We start from the raw sequence: 19,872 nt of genomic DNA on the forward strand, positions 1-19,872 counted from the left end.
CACGTCCTCCTCTAGTGTATTCGCAGGAGGGTCATTCTGTAGGAACTTTATGACTAGGTCAGTAGCAAAAGGGCCGTTTTATGAAATGTTTAGTACGAACTGCAAGCGTGCGCGCAGCAACGGTTGGTGAAGGAGTCGCAGTTACACTAACCTTTGCATAAGCTCGTCGCTTGACGCCATAGGCGTTTCGTCGCTTGACGAGAGAGATTGAACGTTTTCGTTGATGTGAAACATGGTGAGTGTATCAGTCCTAAAACGCCTGCATAAATACTTCAAATGCGTCGTCGCCTCTACTTACTCTTCCGCCAAATTATATTCCCTTTTCGATATTTTGCGCTGATAGATTTGAATGCCAACTGCAAGACAAGCAACGAAAGCAAGACAACATCCAATTATAATACCGGCCAAGGCACCGCCACCAGGATTCAATTTGTCGTTATAAGGTGGAGGAGCAATTGATGTAGGCTGTCCAGTACCAATCGTATGAGGAGACGGTGTTATTCTTCTTGTAGCTAAGCCAGATGTTGATGACGTTGATAAAGAAACAGACGCAGGTACTGAGTCGTAAGTCGCACTTCGTACTGTAGACAGAACCGTTGCTCTTGATGATGTCAGAGTAGGCTAAAAGAAAATAGAGACATTGACTTGCCCCATGTGCCTTTTACGAGAAACTTACAGGCGGAGTTGGGTCTCCACAAACTTCAAATATCATGTCGACATAATAAATGGTATAATTCACCAATACCGTGAAGCTAAATAATACGAATAAATAAAATGTTCAACAGACTCAAGGAAGATCCTTACTGAAAGTATACGCAAGTGTAGTTCTCAGCTGGAGCGTGCCACAGAAACCAAACTGCTTCCTTCTCGTAAACGTTCCCATGACAGACAGCCTGATCAGAGCATTTCATTTGAACAGGAAGATTAGCCGCACTATCAACTAGGCCTGTTCCTTCGGATAACTCATCAGAAACAGACAACGGGCTAAGACTGGGTCGAACTATAAAACCTCGAAAAGTCTGATTGCCTTGAAGAGTTACTATTGCAGAAACCATTAAAAAAAAGAAATCCTGTTTTGATCAATTTCACTTAACTGTTATACGTCTTTCCTGGTGTATAGAGTGCAGTGCCGTTTTTAGCTGTTCCGTTCGCGTATCGACTTGCATTGATTGACAAATAAAATCCACCGTCTCCAGGAGTAGAAGGATAGTAGGGAGGCGGAGTCCAGTCCCACCGGTGATAATGATAATGGCTGGGATCGTAGTCATGATCGAAGTAGTGATTGACTTGCATTGTCGTGCAAGATTGGATACAAGCGCCCGCCGGCCAACCTGCTGCGTATCTCGCAAGGTCAATGAGAACAAGAAAGGTGAGCGCTCGGAGCACGTTCGCCATATGCATCGGCTTCACTTCGTCACTGGTACTTATGCATGGAGACTCAGTATTACAGTATATTTCTCTGCGAATCTTTGATCAAATTAGAACAGTATTTTGCTTGTTGTTACGTTTGAAGGTGTGAGGAAAACTGCTTTAGACGCGTCAGGAACAAATTGGGACCTCGTTCGTTTGCCCGACAGAATTTCGTGTCTCGAAACAATTGCTGAACGTCGACGACACTCCCGATATTAGAGAGCCGCTGGGTTCTAACCGTAGAAAGCACTGAAAGCACGTGGGCGCCTACGCGTAATGCAGCTTGCGCGCTAACCCGTGCTATCACGGATGTGGTCCTATGCACACTAAGATATCTCTCAGAGATCTATGCGCGTTTGCTGGGCTGGACATGATTTCAATTAATTAATTAAACAAAACAAGCTCCTCTTCGGTTAGACCAGTGGACGTACTATCTTCCTTAGCTCTGACTGTTTGATAGAAAAAGGAAATCCTGAAATCACGTACTTAGCACAAAGATACTGCCAAATAGAAAGCCAAATAAAAGCTTCTTCTAAGTTCAGACGATATTGAGGTTAGTACTAGTCTACAGATAAAAGCTTCTAAGCTTAGACGATATTGAGATCAGTACTAGTCTGCACTGCAGTAAACCGTGTATGAGCCCAAAACCTAATTAGACACTTGCATTATCAAATATTTCAAACTCTTCCTCGTTTGATTGAAAACTTTCATTTTCACAGACCCTGGTGAACGTATCAGTCCTAAATAGCTACATATAATACTTTTCAAAAGGCGTCAAATTTTTTAGCGTACTCTTTCAAAGCGTATCTCTTTCTCAGGTTTCTGCGCCTGTAGATTTTCCTGCCAACTGCAAAGCAAGCAATTAACGCTAAACAGCATCCAATTACAATACCAGCCAGAGCACCACCACCAAGTTTCCACTTCTCCGATGGGGGAACGACCGATGTAGGCGATAAGATAGATGCTGATGAATCTGATAAGGAAACCGATGCAGATGCGCAGGCGTAAGTTGTACTTTGAAGAGTAGGCTGCAATTTAGACAGGACGGTTGCTTTCGATGTAGATTCTGACTTGACTAAAGTAACTGGACGTGCTGCCGTAGAAAACGGAGACACTGTTTTTGCAGCAGAAGCAGTGATACTTGAAGAGTGAGTAGCAGCTGCCAAGCCGCTCAAAGACGGCACTGATGTTCGACTTAGTCTAGAAAACAGTTTCTTTTCAGAAGAAGAATTGGACCCAGAACAAAGAATAGATGACGCTGACGCAACAGAAGTTTGCAGTGCTGACATTGGCTTTAGAGCAGCTACACTGCGTGGAATAGATAAGCTAAAAGGAAGAAGGTGGACAGCAGTACTAGCAGACATGATTGATTGACTGCTGCTTTGAGCAGTTGTAGTCAATGCATGATCCAAGGAACCAGAGCCAGCACTACTAGCAGATATGATTGATCGACAGCTGCTTTGAGCAGCTGTAGTCAATGCATGATCCAAGGAACCAGAGCCGCTGTCTCTTGTCAGACTGAAATGATGAGAGGGTAGTGAGTACTTTCCTGTAGCTGAAGAAACTTGTAGAGATCGACCTTGCCCTTTGCTGTGTTGAGAGAATAGGCTAGCGCTGACTGGAAATTCCGTTGGGGTTTGGTCTCCACAAACAGTAAATATCGTGTCGACATAATAAATGGTATAATTGACCAATACCGTGAAGCTAAAGAATAAGAATAAATGACGTTTCTACTGTTTGATAGACTCGAGATTCTTACTGAAAATATATGCAAGTGTAGTTCTCAGCTGGAGCATGCCACAGAAACCAAATTGCTTTTTTCTCGTAAACTTTCGTATGACAGACAGCCTGATCTTGGCATTGCATTTGAACAGGATGATTAGCCGCACTATCATTGACTAGGCCTGTTCCCTCGGATAACTCATCAGAAACATTGAACGGGCTAAGACTGGGTCGAACTATAAAACCTCGAAAAGTTCGATTCCCTCGAAGAGTTACTATATGGCGCAGAAGCCATTAATTAAAGCAGTATTCACGTTACAATTTCACTTACTGTTATACGTCTTTCCTGGTGTATAGAGAGGAGTGCCGTTCTTAGCTGTTCCGTTCTCGTATCGACTTGCATTAATTGACAAATAAAATCCACCGTCTCCAGGAGTAGAAGGATAGTGGGGAGGCGGAGTCCCGTTATAATGGTTGGGATCGTAGTCATGATCAAAGTAGTGATTGACTTGCATTGTCGTGCAAGATTGCATACAAGCGTTCGCCGGCCAACCTGCTGCGTATCTCGCAAGGTCAATGATAGCAAGAAAGGCGAGAGCTCGGAGCACGTTCGCCATCGTCTCCTCTCACGTGAGACGTCCAATCCCGTCGGACTATCGGCGAACCTTTGATTAACAATTTAGAGAGAACTTTACCTGACGTCAATGTAATAATTGTAATTACCGCAAGCAGCAATTAAGGTCAGCGAAGGATGCGTGCAATCCAGCGGCAGTCAAGCAAGACTACATGTCTTCGTTAAATGTTATCACAACGTCGCTGCTAGCACTAGTAGTGCTAGACAGAGGGGGTGAACCAGACCCATATGTAGGATTGCTAAAATTCTCCATTTCAGCGCCAGCTCTGAAAATGCAATACAATCATTTCGCTAAGTTAGAAATGCAACGACGATTGATTACTTACACGGCAACGTCGTATCCTCCCCGTCGTTTCCTCCTGACATACACGACTGCAGCCACAGCGCACACCGCGACGAAAAGACAGCCAATGACAATGCCAGCAATAGCACCACCACTAAGGCCGCTACCCTCGCCGCTTCTCTCATCTAGATTCAAACATGTTCGATACTATTTCACTGCTTTGACATTGTACCTTCAGTTTGAGCAATAGTGAATGCTCCAAATTGGCCTTCTATAGCTTCTTGATTTTGATTGACTAGTTCCAACGTATGAGATGCAGGAACGACATTGCCATTTGGATCTTCCAAGAAGAACTGAACGGTATACCTAAAGGCATATCCCCCATTTTATGAGTAGTTTCCAAGTCTTCAAAAACTGTACTGGTTTGCCAAAAGTCGTCGTCTTTGAGGCTGTGGAATTGAAGAGATCTTCACAACGACAACAGTCATGGACAATACACTTCCCAGCTGCTGTTCAAAACCACTTCTCGTGACAGTCTCAGCTGTTATAGTCATAACAACCGAATTTGCCATTTGCTCAAGAGAGATCTAAAAAAGAGAAAATCTCAAAATGAAACAAAGCACACCGTGGTGCTGTCATACCCCACGAGTAGGTGGTTGAGGACGATCGGTTTGTCTTGGAGTAGGTGCCTTTGAGGTAGCAACGTTGGTCGCCGGATTGGCAGTCCGAACTGGCGCAGGCGACGTCGGCCGCCTGGGTGGCGTTGACCGAGTTCCTAAAACAACAAATTTTAGTAGTCAACAACGCAATCAGTTCAATTAGAACCTGGGGGCCCCGTTGTTGACGCTGCAGTAGTCGTAGTAGTAGAAGACGTTGAAGACTTTTCCGTTGATGGCTTAGCAGTACGAGGAGGTGTTGAAGAAGTCGATGGTTGTGCTGTTGACGGTTTGACGGGAGCTGAAGTCTTGACGACTGCAGATGAGGGTATCGTGGACTTCGCCGTTGGCGTCTTCGTTGAAGACCGCACAGAAGATGAAGGAGTCGCCGGCTTTGCTGTTGACGGACTCTTGGTCGATGGTTTGGTAGAAGATGAAGGAGTCGCTGGCTTTGCTGTTGATGGCCTGACCGGTGGCGTTGAAACTTTGACGGTCGACGGACTCTTAGTCGATGGTTTGATAGAAGACGAAGGAGTTGATGGCCTGACCGGCGGCGTTGAAACTTTGACGGTCGACGGACTCTTAGTTGATGGTTTGATAGAAGACGAAGGAGTTGCTTGCTTTGCTGTTGATGGCTTGACCGGCGGCGTTGAAACTTTGACAGTCGATGGACTCTTAGTCGATGGTTTGATAGAAGACGAAGGAGTCGCTGGCTTTGCTGTTGATGGACTGACAGGCGGCGTTGAAACTTTGACCGTTCCGGTTGCCGGACGCTTAGTCGATGGTTTGATAGAAGACGAAGAAGTTGCTGGCTTTGCCGTCGATGGCCTGGCCGGCGGAGTTGAAGCCTTAGCAGTTCCCGTTGGTGAGCTCCTAGTCGAGGGCGTGATAGAAGATGAAGGAGTCGCTGGCTTCGCTGTTGATGGCCGGACAGGCGGAGTAGAAGCTTTGACAGTTCCGGTTGACGGACTCTTAGTCGACGAAGATGAAGGTGTTGCTGGCTTTGCTGTCGATGGCCTGACAGGCGGAGTTGAAGCTTTAACAGTTCCCGTTGGTGTACCCTTAGTTGACGGTTTGACGGAAGGAGTCGCTGGCTTTGCTGTCGATGGTTTGACTGGCGGCGTTGAAACTTCAACAGTTCCAGTTAATGGGCTTCTAGTTGATGGTTTGATAGAAGATGAAGGTGTCCCCGGATTTGTTTTGACAGTTCCAGTCGATGGTTTGATAGGAGAAGGCGTCACTGTTACTGGCTTTACTGTTGATGGCCTGACGGGCGGCGTCGAAACTTTGATAGTCAATGGATTGAAAGGAGTGGTGGTTGGGTTTGAAGGACTAACAGAAGATATGCCAGAAGGTTGTACTCCAGATCCTGAAAACGGGGGTCGCATGCCTGAACCCGATCCAGAAAATGGCGGCCGAATGCCCGATCCTGAACCAGAGGACGGCATGCCTGATCCTGATCCAGAGAACGGCGGTTGAATGCCCGATCCTGATCCAGAGAATGGCGGTCGAATGCCTGAGCCCGAACCGGAGAATGGCGGTTGACCTGATCCAGAGCCAGAGAATGGCGGTTGACCTGAGCCAGATCCAGAGAATGGCGGTTGACCTGATCCAGAGAATGGCGGTCGAATGCCCGAACCTGAACCAGAGAATGGCGGTTGACCTGATCCAGAGCCAGAGAATGGCGGTTGACCTGAGCCAGATCCAGAGAATGGCGGTTGACCTGATCCAGAGAATGGCGGTCGAATGCCCGAACCTGAACCAGAGAATGGCGGTTGACCTGATCCAGAGCCAGAGAATGGCGGTCTCGCTCCCGATCCAGATCCAGAGAATGGCGGTTGACCTGATCCAGAGCCAGAGAATGGCGGTCGAATGCCTGAGCCCGAACCAGAGAAAGGCGGTTGACCTGATCCAGATCCAGAGAATGGAGGTCGAATGCCTGATCCAGAGCCAGAGAATGGCGGTTGACCTGATCCAGAGAATGGCGGTCGAATGCCCGAACCTGAACCAGAGAATGGCGGTTGACCTGATCCAGAGCCAGAGAATGGCGGTCTCGCTCCCGATCCAGATCCAGAGAATGGCGGTTGACCTGATCCAGAGCCAGAGAATGGCGGTCTCGCTCCCGATCCAGATCCAGAGAATGGCGGTTGACCTGATCCAGAGCCAGAGAATGGTGGTCGAATGCCTGATCCAGAGCCAGAGAATGGCGGTTGACCTGATCCAGAGAATGGCGGTCGAATGCCCGAGCCTGAACCAGAGAATGGCGGTTGACCTGATCCAGAGCCAGAGAATGGTGGTCGAATGCCTGATCCAGAGCCAGAGAATGGCGGTTGACCTGATCCAGAGCCAGAGAATGGCGGTTGACCTGATCCAGAGAATGGTGGTCGAATGCCTGAGCCCGAACCAGAGAATGGCTGTTGACCCGATCCAGAGCCAGAGAATGGCGGTCTCGCTCCCGATCCTGATCCAGAGAACGGCGGTCGAATGCCTGAGCCCGAACTAGAGAATGGCGATCCAGAGCCAGAAAATGGAGGTCGAATGCCTGAACCCGAACCAGAGAATGGCGGTTGACCCGATCCAGAGCCAGAGAATGGCGGCGGCTGAAGGCCCGAGCCCGATCCAGAGAATGGTGGTCTAACCCCTGATCCAGAGCCAGAGAACGGTGGCTGGACTCCTGATCCTGATCCAGAGCCAGAGCCAGATCCTGATCCTAATCAACCAAAGAAAAATTGCCTCTTGTGAATTTATCTGTCTCCCATTCGCCTACCGGTCGGACAGAGAGAACGACTGACGCAGAAATTTCCGAATTCGATCCTGGGCGCCGAGCATTCGCATCCAGATTTACAAGGAAAAGAACGGCAATCGACATTCCGATTCTGGGCGTCAGAGCACGACAAAGAACAATTGCTGACACACTGAACGAACGAATAACCACTTGTGCAACCTAACAAGGAAAAATTTTCGCGCCAAAAAAAAAAGATGAATGTCAAAGCCTTACTGGATTGAGGACACCCTGCGAAGTTTTCTCCTCCCGCAGCCGTAGATCCGTCGGGACAGCAGCCATACCTCGTTCCACCGCACCCGCCGATCAGCTTGGAGCATCCCGCGAAATGGGGGCCCGTCGCCACCGTCTTGCCATCAGCACAGCATCCGAACGTCGTGAAAAGACAGTCACCAGGAACAATTGGCGCTGGAGTCGTCCCAGGACAGCCCAAAAAATTTGGACCTGCTGCGGGAGTTTGGCCGTCGGCGCAGCACCCAAAACGAGTCCCGCTGCAGCCGCCGATGAGTGGTGGAACCGTCGTTGCTGCTTTAGTTGAGAGAGTGAAAGCGAGAAATAGGAATAGAGACGACAGGATGTCGAGTGTCGCCATGAGTTGGAGGAGGTCGCTGCAACGTGTTGCCTTCGCTTGAAGAGTAGAGGCGGTTCCTCTCGGATCTCGTGAGAGTAATGTAGGAGTAGTAGCTTCCCACAATGAGTTAGGACGGCGAACAGGGAAATTCACTCAAAGTCGACGATTTGCAGAGGTAAAGCAACTGCAGCGACGTTTCAGGGTAGAAGTACAGAAGATGGGTCTTCTTTGCAATAATACTACAGAGTGAACCGATCTATCTCACAGTCACGAGACTTTTGTCATACCTGCACAATTAGAGATGACGCACACGATGATTGAGATAACAAAATGCAAGGGTCATTCCTGCAAAATAGATGTATTAGAACGGTGAATGTACTAGAGGTCCGTCAAAATAAAAGGTGATCTAAGAAACATAAAAACCCCAAAATATATCGCATATGCACACATTTTGGTTCAAGGCGAACCACGTTGCCCAGGAATTAAATAGGTATTATTTACCAGATTCTTCGTTGGCTTCATTCTCGGTATCTTCCTTTTGCTCACCTGCTTGATTGTGCTCTGTGTTGTCCTCGTTTTTCGTCTCTTGCCGTCCTCCTTCTTCTAATTCGTCGACATCTGCTTCCTTTGCTTCTTCCTCCGGTTTCTTCTGCTCCTCTTCTTCTAGGTGCTTGTTTTCCTCCCTTTCTCTGTCTTCGACGTCTGCTTTTTCCTGTGCTGACGCTTTAGACAGTTCTGAGCTGCTCCTCTTGTCACTGGGTTCTCCTCTCACCGAATCCTGACTTTCTTTCAAGCTTGTCTGCACAAGCAAATCCTCGTCAACGAGTAAGTTACTTTTCTTACGATCTGAAGCAGTCGATTTTGCAGAAACTCTAGCAGATACCCCGACAGAAGAACCATCAACATCGGAGCCTGAGCCTGAGTCAGACTCGGAGCTGACGAAGGAACCAGAGTCAGATCCTTAGGAATAAAACTAGTCTAGTCAGGAATCTCTCACGAGTCATTTTCCTCACCTGAAAACTCAGAATTGTCTACTTGACTGTCATCCAGAAATTCGCTCCCAGAGAATGACGTGTAGCTGGTGTACGATCCTGATGTCCCAGTGTATGACGTGTACGAAGTCAACGTTGCAAGACTCGATGCTCCACTGGCATTCTCGATCGCTTTTCGCCTCAAACTCGGTCGAGACTTAGGACGAGCACTGCTTACCTTCCGTCTCCTTCTCTTAGCAGAATGCCCTAAACGAACATTTATTAGTCTCAAGCTCTCTTACACATAGAATTCTCACTGGGGTTTTCCCATAGATGGATTGCTCTGTAGTCGTCTTTATCTACAAACACCTGAGCCAGTATAACAACTGGCTCTTGGTCTCGACTGTAAAAGAGGCGCTGATCGCCTCGCAATAAGAAGCGAAATGACATTTTTCCTGTCATCCAATTAGCTCCAGTCAGCTTCTCCCTCAATTCGGCTAGCGTTGCTGTGGGAGGCAAATAGATTCGCTCAGGAAAGAACTCCACATCCGGTTCTCTTGTTTTCGCTTTCTCTTCCTCTTCTTCCTCAGGCTTGACTTGCTCATTGATGTCCAAAATCTCGGTTTGAACCTGATCGTCTGTAGACGCTTTCTTGACTGCAGCAGACCTTTTCTTTTCTCGTGGCGGAGGAAGAGACTTCATTCGAGCCACTTTCCATCCTATTTGCCCATCCTTTATTATCTTATCGACTTCGTCTTCTTCATCTTCTTCAGGAATTATACCTAGGCAGTAAAATCTATCTGCTGTTTAGATTTGACCTGCTGGTTACTTGGTTTCTTTTTTCTTCTCAAGGTAAACTCCATGCTTTCGGCTCTCGTAAACGTCACTCCGTCGTCTTCGTAGTCGAGCTTATGAGCTCGTCCCTGAGGATGAATGGCAACTTTTCTCCTCTTCTTTTTCCGGTACCACAAGTAGAGCAGGATAATACTGACAACAAGCAAAACTATAATAACAGCAAGAGCCACGACCCAGACAGGAAAAGGCGCTGGTGGAGGAGCAGTAGGCGGAGGAATATCTGCAAGTAATAAAGTAAACAGTGGACACTGACTACGAGATGTGGCTTGCTTACAAATGCTGCAAGTCGTTCCGTTCCATCTTTCTGAGCACTTGCATTCGCCTGCCACAGGGTCACACAATTCGGTGCCATTTAGGCTGCACGTGCACCGACTGAGACAATTGAATCCATACGACCCTTGGTCGCACGCTGAACCCAATTCAATTGCTCTTATATATGCAACTTGTATAGAAAGGCACTATTTACGCACCTCTCGAGCAGTCTTCTCCTTTGAAGCCAGGCCTACATATGCACTCACCAGTCGAAGCGTTACATTTGGCAGTGTTGTCGTCTACGCAAGTGCAGTTTTGACGGCATCCCTTGCCAAAATATCCCGAAGGACATGCTGAGCAACACGCACGTTCAAAAAATTAATTTTTTTATATTTTGGCTTACTTTGATTGCATCTTGGACCAACCCATCCCGACTGACACAAGCACTCGCCCGTGTGAGGATCACACAGAGCGTTGTTGAGACAATCGCAATCAAGCGAGCAGTTTTTTCCCCAAAGACCTTCTCTGCATCCTAAGTACGGCCAATATTCGTGCTAAAACTGTCTCAAAGGTTCTGGCTCACTTCGTTCGCACTGAAGTCCTATCCAGCCACTGTTGCAGTCGCACTGGCCCGATACGAAATCGCAAGGACCTCGAGAATTGCACGCACACGATTCGAGACAGTCCTGACCCCACCGTCCCTGGGGACAACCTGCAAAAGAGATTTTGATTAATGATCACATGCAGTCAAGAACGGGTTATCTTACTTCTCTCGCAATAAATCCCATAATAACCAGCGTGACATTTCTGAACAATGACGAACTCCGACAAATGCTTGCACATGCACGAAATCTGAGTTCCTTCAAGCAACGATACGCCACTCGGACGAACAGTCTCGCAGCCATCGCCTGCCCACTTCTTCTCATTTTCATTCCAATATCGGCACTCCAAGCTCCCATTTCGTGCACCAGCAATGACAAGAGGTATCTCTATTTGAATAGGTTTTCCTTGAAGGTTATCGACGGAAAGCAATTGACCGGCATCCAATCCAATCAGCTCCAAAGACACAACGGACGACTTCACAACGGGTGCGTACTCAGATTGCAAAGGGTGCAGGTCGACGTTCAGCTGAGCGGAGACAAAGCAAACGGGATCGTCATACAGCCCACTAAGAGAATCGCGAAAATTGACGTCACTCTTGGCACTGCCGATAAATGGGCACTCGCTGTGGAAATTTTCCTCGCAGGCAATTGTTTGAGAATTTTCCAGACGACGAACAGTTGCACCCAGAACTCCTAACGGACGAAAGACAACCGACTCTGTCACTTCTCCGTATCCTTGCCCTAGGCACAATCCGTAGCCAAGCCGTCGCATTGAAGCGAAGAATTCTGACGTAGCTGCTTCCGACGACGACGACGAGAGAATATTTGAGTAAGCACTCATCAGTGACTGCCCTTCAGAGATGGATACATCCGTTTGTTGGAGTGAGGAGCTAAGAAGGCGACTTGCTGTCTCTTCTTGAGCGACGTCTAAGTTTGCCCGTTCTGTGAGACTCCTTATAACGTTAACCACGTCCACGAGATAGTCTCTCTCTTTAGGAATAACCGTGTCAAATAAATGGTTCGCCCTGCTCAAAGCAAACGATCTAAACGAAGCGAGCTCCGCTTCCTGAAGTCCGGTTGAGTTCTCATTCAAAGCCATCAGGCTGACTAGAAGTTTCTGCAAAGCCGACGGCCAGTCAAAGTCGATTTTCTGCTGAATAGAACGTTGAATGTTCGAAAGGTTGAACTGGACGGTCTTTGCAACGGTTACTTCGTTTCTAAGTGTGACGTAGACATCGTTAGAATCTCTAATTCGTGCCCTTATCAGCACCGGTTGACCGGGCGTCAATACAGTGCTTAGTTCATTATTCAGACTCGGAGCTCTCAGCCAAGTGATGCCTTGTTCGCCTTCGATGCCAAATTGATACCAGAGAGGTCGTTGCTCCTCGACTACAGCGCATCCTTGCACTTTTAATTTGAAGTCCGTTTCCAAAGCATTTCCTAGAGGAGGGGAAATTTCGAGACGACAAGAAGTAGGAACAGCTAGAGTCCGAATAATAACGTCGGAATATCGACTCGTTAGAGTGGTATTTACTAAGAGGCGAAATCGGTACGGTGTGCTCGGGAGTAAGGTGTTTGGCTGAATAACCAAATCAACGCGATTCATACTCCTATTTGCCTTCAAATTTTCCTTCGCGTCTGAAACAAAATTTTCTTCTGTGTTGATGAAGTATTTATGAGGTGTTGATACTCGATTGGGATCACTGAGGTTCACGTATCCGTATCCAGGAGATGCAGAGAGAGAAATCCATTGAACGGTTGCTTCTAAGTTATGACTTGCAACCCAAGCTTGAATGATAAGTTTGCTGCGAATATTGATCAGTTCAGAATTCAGCGGAGAAATGACAGTTAAAATAGGCGCCTGACCTATCGTTGGTAGAAGTCGAATAAGAGTCTTGGCAACGGAGAAACGATGACCTTTCGAGTAATTCAATTGAAAAAGGTAATCACCTGCTTTCAGAGCGAAGGCTGGAAGTTGAACGACACTGTTATTCTTGAAGGAAACACCCTTGCAAGGGAGGGTAGAATTTTCTATTGTACATTGCCACTCATAGTTTTCGTCATGAGGCTGGGGCACATTATTAGCTGGGTCATACGATTCACTGCCATCGAGTAGAAACGATTGGCTTACGCTCAGTGTTCGTTCATCTCCTCCACGTATTCTTGCACGAAGTCTCGGATAATCGGCCTCAATAGAGACGGCCGAGAAAGCGGTACCAACAGTTATTTTCAAGTGGTAAGAGAAGCCACACTGAAAGGTGCCTTTGTCTACTAACAGTCTGGACGTCTGATTCATCCACGACTTTGGCGTATAGCTGTATCCCCTGTCATTGGAAATCAGCTGCCACAAAAAGGACAGAGGCTTCGTTTCGTCGCGGCAAACTAACTCAGCTTCGAATACATGATCTTCAACGCACGAGATTCTCCGACTCTGCGGTCCCAATATAACCACCATGGGCGATGAGGAATTTTGCAGAGTCACAACAAATTGGGTTGGATTGCTAAGAAATCCCAACGAAGATTCAACTCCCAAGTGGAGCGAGATAGTCTTGAAGCCAAGAAACGCCGAGTAGTCAAGGGTGACCGAAGCGTCATTCAAACTGCCGTTTACCAAGTGGTTTAGGCTCTTGTTTTCTGACGTCACGCTCCAAATATATTTCAGACCCGAGTAGCCAACCGAAAACGAATTCTGACCGGTGTACGTCGCCCGTTTGCACAACGACGTCATGACTTCGGGGCCCTCAATAACAGCCACAGGGAGGGCCACGTCTCCCGGAGCTGAAACCGCCAAACCGCCTTCGGAGTATCTCGAATAAATTTGATAACGAGTAGCAAAAACGCCTGCTTTGATAGATATATCAGAGCCAAGTTTAACCTGCGCTTCACGAGGCAGGTCTATAACAATTCTGCGCTGCTGACGATTGGCCCACGAGCACGTGGCATTAGATGCTCCCACCAGCAAAAAGCTGACGTCACTCAAAATCGTTCTGCAGTCCATATGATAGTCCGGTGACGCCAATACAGTTTCCGTATCAAAATCAATAAGAAGCTGGCCTAAGGATTTTGTAAACGATACGGAAATCAATTCTGGGGCTCGATGATAGAAGATGTATTGGGTATCGACAGCCGAGGGCACGATACCCGTGTCGTCTCCGGCGTTGAGAGAAACGTTCAAAACGACGCGTAGAGATTCTCGAAGAGTTCGAGCGACGAGGCGACATCGCAATACGGTCGAATTCAAAAATTCCGCCTGCACTTCCGGTACCCCGTCGATCATACAGGCAATCTCTCCCGTATCGACGAAATTTCGTCCGTATATCAAGACGTCGGTGTCCCTTTCTAAAGGGCCCTCGCTCGGTTTTATTCCCGTGACGGCGATCTTTGTCAAATCGAAAAATATGAACGGACGCCACGGGGAGGCGATCGTTCCGGACGTGATTTCGAATCGCACTTGGGTGACGAAGGGAACGGCGGGCGTGGAACATACCAGGTCCGTCGAATTTGCAACGATCGTGCTTGGGCTCAATCGGGAGCTCGACGACGTTCGAAATTGGCACTTGGAACGATGGGGCTCTTGAACGGTGAAGCCATTTCCTTCGACGCGGACGAGAGTCCCGCCCACCGCTGGACCGGAGCGAGGCGAATAGTCGACGATTTGGACGCCTTGCACTGCTTCCAGGATGCCGACGAGCATGCATAACGCCAAAGTCCGCGTACGCATTGTTTTCACCGGACTTTGGAGGCCTTAGCAACTCTGAGGGGGCCTCTGAGGGAGGGGTGATACACAACAGATCAAAACATCCGGACGCATGCTCGCGAGTGGCACGTGCTCGTATCTATAACAACGTAGGAAACTTTCGCTGTCTACTCGCCTTTATCGATATTTTTTCACTGATTCCAGGATTCACGAAACTGTCAGAATTATCAGGTCAAAGTAAAGATTGGAATTTTCTAGGTGAGGTCTCAAAAGGGTACGAGAGCATTTCTGACGAATTTTAGCTAGAACTATGTCGTTTTCGAGCTTTTTCGGCAGTGGCGTCGACACCTCTGCCGTTTCCTCGACGTCTGCTCTTAAATCGCGCAGTTTCCAAGAGCCTACGCTCCAACAATCGTCTTCGTCGATCCAAATGCCGTTCTCATCGTCGACGAGCCTTCCGCAGCTCACTCCGGACTCCCTATCGCTTCTCGAAGCATCCGAAAAAGGCGACGTAGCGCTCGCAAAGCGGCTCCTCGCCGCGGGAGCCGATCCGAACGCGTATAAGGACGAAATGAAGCGAACGAGTCTTCATCACGCGAGTTCGTACGGACACGCTCCTCTCGTTCGACTTCTCGTCGAATCGGGCGCCAGAGCGGAGGCGAAAAGTGCGGCGGGAAGAACGCCGCTTCACGAGGCTTGTCTCGGCGGTCATTTGGACGTCGTGGAAATATTAGCCGGATGTTGCGAGGAAGTGGACGACGCGGATCGCGATCGACGAACTGCGGCTCATTTGGCGGCTCTTCACGGAGAAACAGAATGTCTGAACTGTGTAGGGAAAGATAATCGAAGACTTTGATGATAAGACTTATATACAGTACCGATCATATGTATTAGGCCACCCTGGTTTCTTTAGTAATCATTGTCGTAATACGCGCTCATTCATTCAAAAGATACGTAGAAGTCGAACTTCTGTTTGCACTAGTAACAACCTTCTACCTTTGCTCTTCTTTCGTAGAACAAATGTTGCAAGTTTTGTAGCAACTGTGTGGCGTTGCAAGAGCAGTACTGTAACCCTGTCTATTTATAGTGCGTTTTGAAAGTTAGGCAAAACTTAGGCAAAATGAATTAATATTTGACTTCCAAAGTTAATAAGCATTAGTTTTATTGCTTGCGAAATTTTTGAGATTGAAACCAACCTAACTAAAGGCAAAAATCAGAAATTTTTAAAGTTTTAATTTTTTGCAAAGCATTAAGAAAATCCTTGTTTTAGAACTATACGTAGAAATTTCTGTTAAAAGCATCAGCAACTTCAGTAAAAGAACTGAAAAGGATGCTTATTTATTCCTCTTTCATCTAATGACAACTTCGATTTCTAAAGCATTAGTTAGACCAGTTTAGAGAATTAAAATGAAAAGGTGGTAAAATGGCGTTATTGCAAACAGAGTAGCTTCCTAGTCCCAAACTGGAGGCATGCGGAAGACAACTTTGCAACATTTGTCATGTTAAACTTTAACGACTTTTCAGTTAATTAAAAAAAATTAAGCATAGGAAAATTCAATTTTTACGCAAAAATTGTCCTATGTTCGGTGAAGGGTATTATTCTTAGTGTTATCACTAAAGCGCGTATTGTCTCAATGGAATTGCCACAAATTTGCTACAATTGTTTTTTTTTACAAATTTAAGACTTATCTCTTCTTTTAAAAAGAAGCTTTGCTAAAAGCAAAGAGAGACTTTTTTATCACGCATCATACAAACTTGACTCTGTATAAGGGTTACTAGGGGTGGCCTGATACTTATGACCGGTACTGTATATATTAATTGATTCTCTTTAGGTTTGTACTCACGGTTCCGATGCGAGTCTCGAGGATAAGCATGGCTGCACTCCGGCTCATTTGGCTGCCATGCACAATCAAGCTTCGGCTCTCAAGTGCATCATGGAACGGGGTTTCGATATCGACACGCCGGATCGAAAGGGAAAGAGTCCGGCTCACTACGCCGCCGAAGGAGGAAGTCTCGATTGCTTGAAAGTGATGGTCGATAGCGTGATGGACATTTGCGTCGGTGACGACATCGGATTGCAGCCGATTCATTACGCCGCTATGGGAAATCGAGTGGAATGCTTAAAATTTTTGCTGCAGCACGGAGCCAGCGAAACGGACGTGGATAGACAAGGAAGAACGGTTTTGCACGTGGTAAGGTAAAATTTATTTACTCACGTAAGTTAACACTTTGGCATAGGCTGCTAGGGGCGGAGGTGCAGTGTCTGTTCATTGGCTATTAGAAACTGGAGCTAATCCTAATACAATAGATGGTAAAAATGGAGTATTTATATATAAAATTCTAACAAATTTTATTTTTAAGATTCTTTGTGTACAGCTGCTCATATTGCTGCAGCACGTGGTCACGCCGAGTGTGTCTATTGCCTTAGTCAACATGGGGCGGATTTTAGTCTTCTCAATAAGAATGGAGACGACGTGATTGGTGCTGCGAGGAGAAGCGGGCATCCAGTGAAAATCAACAAAGCCGGTAATTGACGTCAGAGGCGACAAAAGTATTTGAATTCGAATTCAAATTGATTTAGTGGAGGGAAAATTAAAATGCGGCTTCTGCGAAAAGCAGCATAAGCAATATTTGAAAGATTTAGCCACTCGGCCGAGCAAAGTAGAGAGAAGCATTCAGATTGCTCAAACGGTCATGTTCAATTCGCCGGTATCACTGAATCGTCGCGTAGCAACGGCAACCAAAACGAAGAAAAAGGAGCCTAACGTTAGGCACAATGTCGTAGGAAAAACCGGCGCTTTACCGAAACGCGAAATCGAATCGAAGTACTTCGGAGAGCACGATTAAATAAAGAGTATTAGATTTCGTGTACGGGGACTCCATCGAAAGCACTGCTCTTCCGACCATGTCGACTCGCTTTCGCGCCGCTACGACGTTCTTCCGCGCTCGCAAGGCGACGTTTCGTTCGAGCAGCGCCCTGCCGAACGTCAGAGCGCAGATAGAAGGCGAATTGTCGGCGATTCGCGACGCGGGAACGTACAAGACCGAACGCGTGATAACGTCGCGACAAGCGGCGACGATCGGCGTTCGCGGACGCGAGAACAAAGTTCTCAATTTCTGCGCGAACAACTATCTCGGCCTATCGGCCCATCCCGACGTAATCCAAGCGGGAAAAGATGCTCTTGATACCCACGGTGCTGGTCTCAGTTCAGTCCGATTCATATGTGGAACGCAGGTTTTTAATTAGATATGATTCGCTAATTAATTAATTAGATATAAATTCGTTAATTAAATTTTGTGAGGTTAATTAATCGAATTAGGATATTCACGTTGATCTCGAGAGAAAAATTGCCGAGTTTCACGGTCGCGACGATTCGATTCTCTACGCGAGTTGCTTCGACGCCAATGGGGGAATATTCGAGGCGTTGCTGGGCGCCGAAGATGCGCTGATGAGCGACGAGCTCAACCACGCCTCCATCATCGACGGCGTGCGACTGTGCAAGGCGAAAAAGTACCGATACAAACATCGGGACATGAACGGTGGGTGGCTGAAAAAAAAAGTCGCGAAGGGGCAGACGAGGATAGTCATGTATTGATTAATTAATTCTATGTGAAAGAACTGAGGAATATGCTCGAGGAGGCGAAGGGTATGAGACGAAAGATGATTGTTACGGATGGCGTGTTTAGCATGGATGGGAACGTGGCGCCTTTGAAGTAAGAGACATTGAGCTGTGTTCACTCGTGAAGAAACTATTTAGCTGTGTATAGCGTTTCATGTCTCGCATGCGTTCATAGCGTTCATATCTTTGTCTAAGTTTAGCGCGCGTTCAACGCAGTGCCCGTTATTTATAGAGGCGCCATATAGCGCCTTGATTTTGCTGACAGGGCGCATTGCCGTTTCTTCGTATCCATTCGCTTTTTGCGTCCAAATAGCGACCGAATGTCTTTAGAATAGACCCACAATGCATTTCGCGGAGAATTCTTTGCCTCTACTCGCTCCTATGAAGCATTTTGTCATGCATTCAACTGACGTCATATGTAGCGTGACAGGGCGTGTCTTGCGTACGTCGAACGCGTTTTATTGTCGTTTTTTCGCGTTTCTAGATTGATTTGCGACAAAATTCGTTCGTGTTTGTGATCAGAAACGTATTTGCAGCCGATTGAGAGTGTTTTCAGTTCGATTAGCGCACTTTTTGTGGTGAACAGCTGCAGTGGAAGTGACCCAGGCAGGGTTGTTATATATATACCCAGCGTTTCCATATACCTATCAGTAGCAGGAGCATGAGCTCTTGACTAGGATAGAAGGGAGTTGGAAACGCTCTCCAAGGGTTTGACCATCATGGCCCGGTGGCTGGTCACTCTCCTCACTTGACGGCTTCGGCCTTCCTAGTCATTAGTTCCTCTGCGTCTGTGAGATACCTCTGATAGGGATAAACCTCCATAGCACCGTCTTCCGTGTGGTTTGTATCAAGTGTCGTAACCTTTTTAAATTTTTAAAAAATTGCTACGTGAAAGAGACGCGTTTTTTGAGCTTCTAACGGTCAAACAACACGTCTCTTACGTTAGAAAGGGGGCCTCAGTTAGAAGTTTGTCTTTTGATCGTGTTGCAGCGAGTATAACTAGAATTTGAACGGTCTTAGATGGCTAATTGATAAAATTGAACTTCTCCGTAGGGAAATCTGCGATCTCGCCGACGAGTACGGAGCCATTGTGTTTGTTGACGATTGCCACGCCACTGGTTTCCTTGGGAAAACTGGAAGGTAGGTTCAATTCGGTTCACGCAAGCGTTCGATGCTAGCTGACCATAGAGGAACCGAAGAGTTCTTGGGTATTTCCGGTCGCGTCGACATTATAAATTCTACGCTGGGCAAAGCAATGGGAGGAGCTTCGGGTAGTTTCAAGAGCGCACTGGGAACTCTGATATAAGTAGTATTTTATAGGAGGATACACGACTTCATCTAAGGAAATAATCGATTTGCTGCGCCAGCGTTCGAGACCGTATCTTTTCTCGAATTCCCTGCCGCCCCCTGTTGTCGCTCAGGCCAGTAAAGTTAGTTCGCATTATTAGAAAAATCGATTTACGCCGTTTTTTTATGACTGTGTACTCTCTACCGAGGTTTATGACTTGCTTATGACGAGCTCCGAGCTGCCGAAGAAAGTGGCCGCCAATACGGAACGTTTCAGGAGGAGAATGACCGAAGCAGGTTTTCGCGTTTCGGTTAGGAAATATTTTTATTTCGTAGCAAATAGTATGAAGTGCGATTGCTTCGCAGGGAGACAACCATCCTATCTGTCCGGTGATGTTGGGAGACGCGCGCCTGGCTACCGAAATGGCTGACGAAATGCTCGAAAGAGGAATTTTTGTTATAGGGTTCAGTTTTCCCGTCGTTCCTCACGGCAAGGCTCGCATTCGCGTGCAATTGAGTGCCGTTCATTC

At 47.1% G+C, this 19,872-nt stretch overlaps 5 protein-coding genes across 15 annotated transcripts; 2 read left to right on the top strand and 3 right to left on the bottom strand.

Moving 5' to 3' along the window:
* Positions 1-3: 3 nt before the first annotated feature.
* Positions 4-3,924, bottom strand: LOC136198751 (uncharacterized). 3 transcript variants are annotated; one of them, XM_065988781.1, is made up of 6 exons: positions 3,856-3,924; positions 3,464-3,797; positions 3,170-3,407; positions 677-752; positions 299-621; positions 4-250 (listed from the first exon to the last, which is right to left on the bottom strand). In XM_065988781.1, exons 2-6 carry the CDS (start codon positions 3,747-3,749, stop codon positions 142-144), a joined length of 1,032 nt encoding a protein of 343 aa, XP_065844853.1. In that variant the 5' UTR covers positions 3,750-3,797; positions 3,856-3,924; the 3' UTR covers positions 4-141. The 3 variants fall into 3 exon arrangements, with proteins under 3 accessions (XP_065844853.1, XP_065844852.1, XP_065844851.1); XM_065988780.1 differs by lacking the exons at positions 3,170-3,407; positions 3,464-3,797; positions 3,856-3,924 and adding exons at positions 805-1,039; positions 1,095-1,459; positions 1,506-1,669 and having other exon boundaries at positions 12-250; XM_065988779.1 differs by lacking the exons at positions 4-250; positions 299-621; positions 677-752 and adding exons at positions 1,822-2,150; positions 2,203-3,114.
* On the bottom strand, positions 3,829-8,079 carry LOC136198727 (mucin-2-like). Of its 3 annotated transcripts, none has more exons than XM_065988742.1 (9): positions 7,704-8,079; positions 7,473-7,649; positions 7,239-7,415; positions 4,875-7,184; positions 4,691-4,824; positions 4,470-4,636; positions 4,282-4,415; positions 4,093-4,234; positions 3,829-4,032 (listed from the first exon to the last, which is right to left on the bottom strand). In XM_065988742.1, the coding sequence occupies exons 1-9, from the start codon at positions 8,077-8,079 to the stop codon at positions 3,915-3,917; spliced, it is 3,735 nt and encodes a 1,244-aa protein (XP_065844814.1). In that variant the 3' UTR covers positions 3,829-3,914. The 3 variants fall into 3 exon arrangements, with proteins under 3 accessions (XP_065844814.1, XP_065844812.1, XP_065844811.1); XM_065988740.1 differs by having other exon boundaries at positions 4,875-7,010; positions 7,041-7,415; XM_065988739.1 differs by having other exon boundaries at positions 4,875-7,415.
* A 105-nt stretch (positions 8,080-8,184) lies between these two features.
* LOC136198724 (uncharacterized) lies at positions 8,185-14,530 on the bottom strand. 5 transcript variants are annotated; one of them, XM_065988735.1, is made up of 11 exons: positions 10,904-14,530; positions 10,720-10,848; positions 10,540-10,668; positions 10,355-10,489; positions 10,159-10,293; positions 9,859-10,104; positions 9,347-9,811; positions 9,072-9,296; positions 8,560-9,018; positions 8,346-8,403; positions 8,185-8,281 (listed from the first exon to the last, which is right to left on the bottom strand). In XM_065988735.1, the coding sequence occupies exons 1-10, from the start codon at positions 14,457-14,459 to the stop codon at positions 8,354-8,356; spliced, it is 5,529 nt and encodes a 1,842-aa protein (XP_065844807.1). In that variant the 5' UTR covers positions 14,460-14,530; the 3' UTR covers positions 8,185-8,281; positions 8,346-8,353. The 5 variants fall into 5 exon arrangements, with proteins under 5 accessions (XP_065844807.1, XP_065844806.1, XP_065844809.1 ...); XM_065988734.1 differs by having other exon boundaries at positions 8,192-8,284; XM_065988737.1 differs by having other exon boundaries at positions 8,239-8,297; positions 9,347-9,793.
* A 14-nt stretch (positions 14,531-14,544) lies between these two features.
* On the top strand, positions 14,545-17,301 carry LOC136198757 (serine/threonine-protein phosphatase 6 regulatory ankyrin repeat subunit A-like). Of its 3 annotated transcripts, XM_065988787.1 has the most exons (7): positions 14,545-14,584; positions 14,640-14,693; positions 14,742-15,264; positions 16,268-16,627; positions 16,674-16,746; positions 16,797-16,961; positions 17,017-17,301. In XM_065988787.1, exons 3-7 carry the CDS (start codon positions 14,746-14,748, stop codon positions 17,280-17,282), a joined length of 1,383 nt encoding a protein of 460 aa, XP_065844859.1. In that variant the 5' UTR covers positions 14,545-14,584; positions 14,640-14,693; positions 14,742-14,745; the 3' UTR covers positions 17,283-17,301. The 3 variants fall into 3 exon arrangements, with proteins under 3 accessions (XP_065844859.1, XP_065844860.1, XP_065844861.1); XM_065988788.1 differs by having other exon boundaries at positions 14,583-14,693; XM_065988789.1 differs by lacking the exon at positions 14,545-14,584 and having other exon boundaries at positions 14,604-14,693; positions 14,738-15,264.
* Positions 17,302-17,317: 16 nt separating this feature from the next.
* LOC136198763 (2-amino-3-ketobutyrate coenzyme A ligase, mitochondrial-like) lies at positions 17,318-19,872 on the top strand (the record flags this gene model as incomplete). The annotated part of the gene is given in 8 exon segments (XM_065988798.1): positions 17,318-17,670; positions 17,756-17,975; positions 18,053-18,149; positions 19,109-19,195; positions 19,244-19,326; positions 19,376-19,485; positions 19,552-19,653; positions 19,709-19,872. Coding segments are annotated over 8 exon segments (1,193 nt in total), but the record flags the coding sequence as incomplete, so codon positions are not given.

The sequence above is a fragment of the Oscarella lobularis genome, chromosome 19 (assembly GCF_947507565.1).
Source record: "Oscarella lobularis chromosome 19, ooOscLobu1.1, whole genome shotgun sequence".
NCBI classification, from domain to species: domain Eukaryota; kingdom Metazoa; phylum Porifera; class Homoscleromorpha; order Homosclerophorida; family Oscarellidae; genus Oscarella; species Oscarella lobularis.